The 5,342-nt window shown below is 40.3% G+C and overlaps 1 protein-coding gene across 1 annotated transcript; it reads right to left on the bottom strand.

Annotated features, from left to right (window-relative positions):
* Positions 1–1,927: 1,927 nt before the first annotated feature.
* Positions 1,928–4,166, bottom strand: LOC149836052 (gibberellin 20 oxidase 1-D-like). The gene is made up of 3 exons (XM_090009693.1): positions 3,607–4,166; positions 2,804–3,125; positions 1,928–2,212 (listed from the first exon to the last, which is right to left on the bottom strand). Exons 1-3 carry the CDS (start codon positions 4,164–4,166, stop codon positions 1,928–1,930), a joined length of 1,167 nt encoding a protein of 388 aa, XP_089865819.1.
* Between the last annotated feature and the right edge of the window lie 1,176 nt (positions 4,167–5,342).

Below are 5,342 nucleotides of genomic sequence, written 5' to 3'. Positions count from 1 at the left end.
ATTTGAATGGCCAAAATGCAACCGTATAGGATTTTTTTTTTGGTGATTTAAAAGTTAACGGTTATAAAACATTAAAAAATCATGTTGTTTAGCTAAAAAATGCAATTCAAGGGCTAGTTCCTTTCAAATTGACTATGGTGAATCTATCCATATGTTCAGATTTGATAATAAAACAACTTGCATCAATGAGGTTCCACATGGGGTTATGATGATGGGACGACATAAAGAATGAGTGTAACTAACCAACCAAATAGATGAATGGTAAGCAGGGTCGTGTGTCAAATCTGCCACAGGGGGGGGGGGGGGGGTCCGCTTAACCCCAGCTTGCTAGGGATGGCAGTGGACCGGGGGAAAGCGGAGCCCCGCCTCGCCCCGTTTGGACCGGGGATGAAGGGTATGAAACGGGGACGGAGGCGGGGACGAAGGTTAAAATCCATCCCCGTTCAGGGATGGACTTACACTTTTCCCTGCCCTGCCCTGCCCCAATCCCCGCCCCGCTTCATCCCCAGTCCTTCTAAAGGATGACAATAGACTACAGGGAAATGGGGCCCTGCCCCGCCTCATCCCCGTTTTAACCGGGGATGGAGGTGGAGGTTAAAATTCATCCCCGTGGGGGGATGGGATGGAGGCGGGGATGAAGGTTCTAATCTTGAGACCGGGCGGGGGTGGAGACCCTGTCCCCCGCCCCGGTCCATTGTCATCCCTACAGCTTGCCTTTCAAAAAAAAAAAGATGAACTATATGAAAAGTAATGTTGTCAGTGTCACTGTGTCAGGCCGATGTATTGTTTGGTCAACGATTCAGGGGAATTGACCGATACCAATACTCAAGTGAATCGTTCTGAATCGGCCAAAAGATAATTAAAAAATATTATGTGTCAATCAAGATGTGACACCTGTTGAAGTTATTAAAATAATATTTAAAAATAATTTTTAGTATTTTTTACATTTATTAAAAATAGCCAATTCGAAGGTGAAGGGTAAGTATCGATCGGCCTATACAGGCCCATACTCACTGATACTGACAACACAACATTGGTGGAAAGCCCATTTCCACCTGTGGAAGGCCCTTTTTGAAGTTTGTTCCAACCATCCGCATGCTAAGTTTTGGTCCCATTAATCATCTCAAAATGCACTTTTTCTGCAATTGTCCGAACCATATCATCCACTCATCCCTATCGTCATGCCCCTTTTAAGATGTCATTGTTACAAGTTGTTTTGGTCAAATAGAACTTTATAGATGGGATCTACATGGTACATTTTAGTAAATATCAGCATTTGAATCGGCCGAATCTAACATGCATGCATGATTTTCTGACGATTCAAAAATTGACAGTTGAAGATTTTTGGTTAAAAAATATTTTTTTTTAATTGAAAAAATATTATCCAAAGATCGTTTCCTATCATGTGGACCATGCTAAATCCAATCTAGGGGGTCCAATTTGATCCAACCAACTTGCAACAGTGGGATCCCCAGGAGAGGTATGATGATCGGGATGATTTTTAGGAGTGACTTGATGTGGTTCCACATTGGCATAGCATGCATCAGCACCAAACAATTATACACCACACACACACACAGGTGAAACCGGCCTTTCTTTTGGTTTATAGACCAAAACAATAAAAAGGAGATTCAGTGCTCGACTCCAGTTATTGCTCTTCATTTATGTATTTGACTATTCCTTCTATAATAAATGGCATTTTCAGGAGTGGATGACCCAAAAGCATTAAGTATCTGACACTTGTGGTGCAGCAGATGACAAGTCTTTTACAACTATACTTGCTCCTTTATGTAGCCATTTACTCTCTCCATTTGTACAAATTCCCTATTATTCTCAATTCCTGGCTAGCAAATTCCGGCAACAGGCTGAGGAAAAATAACAGAAAGGGATGCAGGAAGAGAAGATAGTTTAAATCACTAACAACCATCTATTCAGAAACATCAAGTGATCTTTTGTTTGGTGTCTGAATCCACTGGGCAAAGGTGTCAAGGGTTTTCATGTCTGCTCTATAATGCTTCTGGGTGAACTCAAGCAGGGCCGACCATGTGAAGTCAGGGTACATTCTTGGGTTCTCTTCGTCTACTAACCCTCTTGGAGGTCTCACAATCTTGTCCATTTGGGGACACAGAAAGAAGGCCAAGGATTTCCTAGGCGTTTCACTGTTCACAACTGCCCTGTGCAGACAGCTCTTGTACTTTCCATTGGACAATGCCTGCAACAGATTGAAATTCATCAGTTCATTTCTCCTAACAAAGCCATCATCTATGTTGGTTAGATTTAGAAGTGGGTGCAAGAAGCTATGCACAAATCATGAAGTGAGAAGCAAGTATTTAAGAAATGTACGAAACATGAAACTTTTAAGAAACAACAATTGAAGTGAGCAAATTTGGTAGAAAAAAAATTACTTACATCATCTTCTAACCTTTTCTCAAAATAGCCATCATGTGTGTAGGTCTTTAAATGGAAGAAGTCAAAGCACAATCCATAAAAGTGAAATCCTTTTAATGTTATAAAGCATTTTAAACATCAAGAAAGTTTGATTTCATATTGAAAAAAAAAACAAGCTTTTCAATTTCCAAAAAAGAACTTCTCATAGTGTTTTGGAAGCATAAAAGAAGCAACTGATTTCATGATTGAGGGAAGTAAGCTTTCGAGGTTTTCAGAAGTTTCTAGTAACTATGGCTTTAATTATATTTGTTTAACGTTTATATCAAATTAAGATGGAAAGGCTTGATGATGATGAATGAGGAGAAGCAAATAATTAGCTTTAAGAACTTAAGAATAACAAAAATGAAATTCTAACCATGAACGTATCGCCAATGTTCACTACAAAGGCGTTGGTATTGGGTCTAATTCTATGCCATTTCCCATCAACGAACACTTCTAGACCACCAACATCATCTTGGTGAAGGATGGTGAGAGATGTAGGATCGCAGTGAGGTCCCGTTCCGAGCGTAAGATCCGGCCTTCGGCATGGGGGATAGTAATTCAACCTCATAATTGAATTGTTCCCTTGGAAAAACTCTCTATAATGGATCCGATCCACGCCTAGGCTCATTGCCAAGACCTCCATGATCACTAAGGACAAGTTGCTCATGGCTTCAGAATACTCTTGGTAGACCCACCTAATTTACATACAACAAAATGCGTACTCATAAGCCTTCATTCAATTCATAAGAAACAAACAAGCTATTTGGCATTCGAGTACAATCTTAAAAATCTGTTTCTCAGAAAATCCCACAATATTTGAAAATTTTTTAGTTTTTCGTGAAAATTTTCAGGAAAATGTGGGCATATATAAAAAATATAGATAACATGTAAAGCATATACAAAACCACGCATTTTTTGGGCATCATCATATCAGCCTTCCATCCTGATATTTTCAAAATATTGTTGACACTTACGACAGCCAATGCTAGCTGTTGGATGCATAAACAGGCATACCCTACGGATCAGATTTTAGAAAATGCTCAGGATGCAACCAACCAGTGTAATCACTATATTGGTTTAATTTAATTTTTTCTTTTCTTTGAAAAAAAAAAGGATGGGACTAATCAGAGGTATATAAGAAAAGAACAAATATAAAAATATGTAGAGTTTGCTCACCCTGATTCTTCAAATTCATCACCAATAACCCTTTTGAAATATTGATGCACGGTTTGTGGATTTGATGAAGAGTACTCCAAAGAGAGCGTCTCCTTCCATGGAAGCTTAGAAGAAAACCTCTTAGTAAAGCTGCTGGCATAGCCACAACTCTCTCCCAACTCCCTCTGAGCTCTCTGTTTCTTAGACAGAGGCAAGCTGAAGAAGGAGCACATGTGAGCATGAGCAGCTGCAATAAGGTCTGGGCTAACTCCATGGTTTATGACTTGGAAGAAGCCATGCTTCCTGCATGCTTCACCAATCATGGTGACTGCTTCAGTAGCAGCAGCACTCTTGTTGTAGTTGTTGGAGGAGAGGAAGTTGGAGAGGTCGATGAGAGGCACATGGAGATCCTCTAACTCACAGCTGCGCTCCTCTTCCGGCCACACAAATTCTTTGGGGATGTTCTGTTGGTGTTGGATGAGTGCAGCATCAAAGACCAACTCTTCTCTTCTGTTGATGTTGGTGTCTTGATCACTGAGATGGGGGGTGTTGAAATGCAAGTGGGTAACACCACAATCCATTTGAGTGTATACAGCGGAGCCCTATGAGGTTTAGTTTATATAGAGGCAGCTGGAGAGAGAGAGAGAGAGAGCCCACTAGGGTGGTGGGTGACAAGCATTTGCAATCCAGCTGATCCACATTCCACCCCATTGCTGTCGTTTTTCCTTGGAGGAAAGCATGGAGACCAACATGTATCAATTTTAGAAAGTCTCACTGCCATCGTTTTCAGCTGCTCGTCGTTTCTCTCCAGTTTAATTCCCTGGTTTTCCTTTTTCTATTTCTTTACCAACTTTTCTGGAAATTCGGAGAGAATCTAAAAGGTCAATATGAGACTCTCTCTCTCCCTCTCTTTATATTTATATTTATATATATATATATATATATATATATATATATATATATATATATATATATATATATATATATTCCAACATGACAACCCACGTGTGCATGTTTGCATGATAGAGAGAGTAAATCACGGTGTAAAGATTAATGACAAAAGAGGATGGAATGAGAGGGAGAGAGAAAAAGCCTAACTATAAATATCAACATTACTAAAAGGGTCAACAAATATTGAACCTAGGGACAACGCAAAACAGGCTTCAAACAGACCGAGAGCACATAAACAAAACTAAAAACAAAAAGAACAAAAACCAGACGAGATCAGTGTGGTTCAGAGAGGGTCCAAGGCGACAGAAAGCGCTGAAGATCGGAGATGATAATGCGCAAAATGGCGTATACATCCGCCAAAATACAATTCACTAATTTATTGAAAACTGCCAAAACTTGGCAGAAAATTGCATTGTTGTGAGTCATCCAAACAACCCACCAGGATTAGAGAAGTCACATTCTCCAAATAATATGCCAATACTTGCAACTGCCTGGCTGAGGGCCCCACAAAAGGTCTTTAGCGAACGACTCCTGACACATACTAACGACAAGCTTATTTCAGGTAACCTTAAAGAGGTTCTAAAAAATAGGGCACTCGCAGAAAAGGTGAAACGCAGATTCTTCGGTCGCCTCGCACAGAACACATTTACTCGAAAGATGGAAACCGATAGATTTGAGGAAGTTGTCCACCTGCACCCGTTCATGAAGGATTAGCTATGCCAGAAAACATGATCAAAGAGTAGGTCCTTTGTCCTAGATAAGGCGTGCAGGTAACTAATCCACCCCCGAAGGAAGGAGATAAAGGT

The sequence above is a fragment of the Nuphar pumila genome, chromosome 6, assembly GCF_984573655.1.
Source record: "Nuphar pumila chromosome 6, dmNupPumi1.hap1.1, whole genome shotgun sequence".
In the NCBI taxonomy this organism is placed as follows: Eukaryota; Viridiplantae; Streptophyta; class Magnoliopsida; order Nymphaeales; family Nymphaeaceae; genus Nuphar; species Nuphar pumila.
Note: the sequence above shows the minus strand (reverse complement) of the source record. Positions and strands in the feature narration are given on the sequence as shown.

Excerpts from the sequence above, each read along its gene's own strand:
- LOC149836052 (XM_090009693.1), bottom strand. The coding sequence starts at position 4,166 with ATGGATTGTGGTGTTACCCACTTGCATTTCAACACCCCCCATCTCAGT. Across the intron at positions 3,126-3,606 it reads GATGAATTTGAAGAATCAGG|GTGGGTCTACCAAGAGTATT; the intron begins GTGAGCAAACTC and ends TATGTAAATTAG. Across the intron at positions 2,213-2,803 it reads ACATTGGCGATACGTTCATG|GCATTGTCCAATGGAAAGTA; the intron begins GTTAGAATTTCA and ends AATCTGTTGCAG.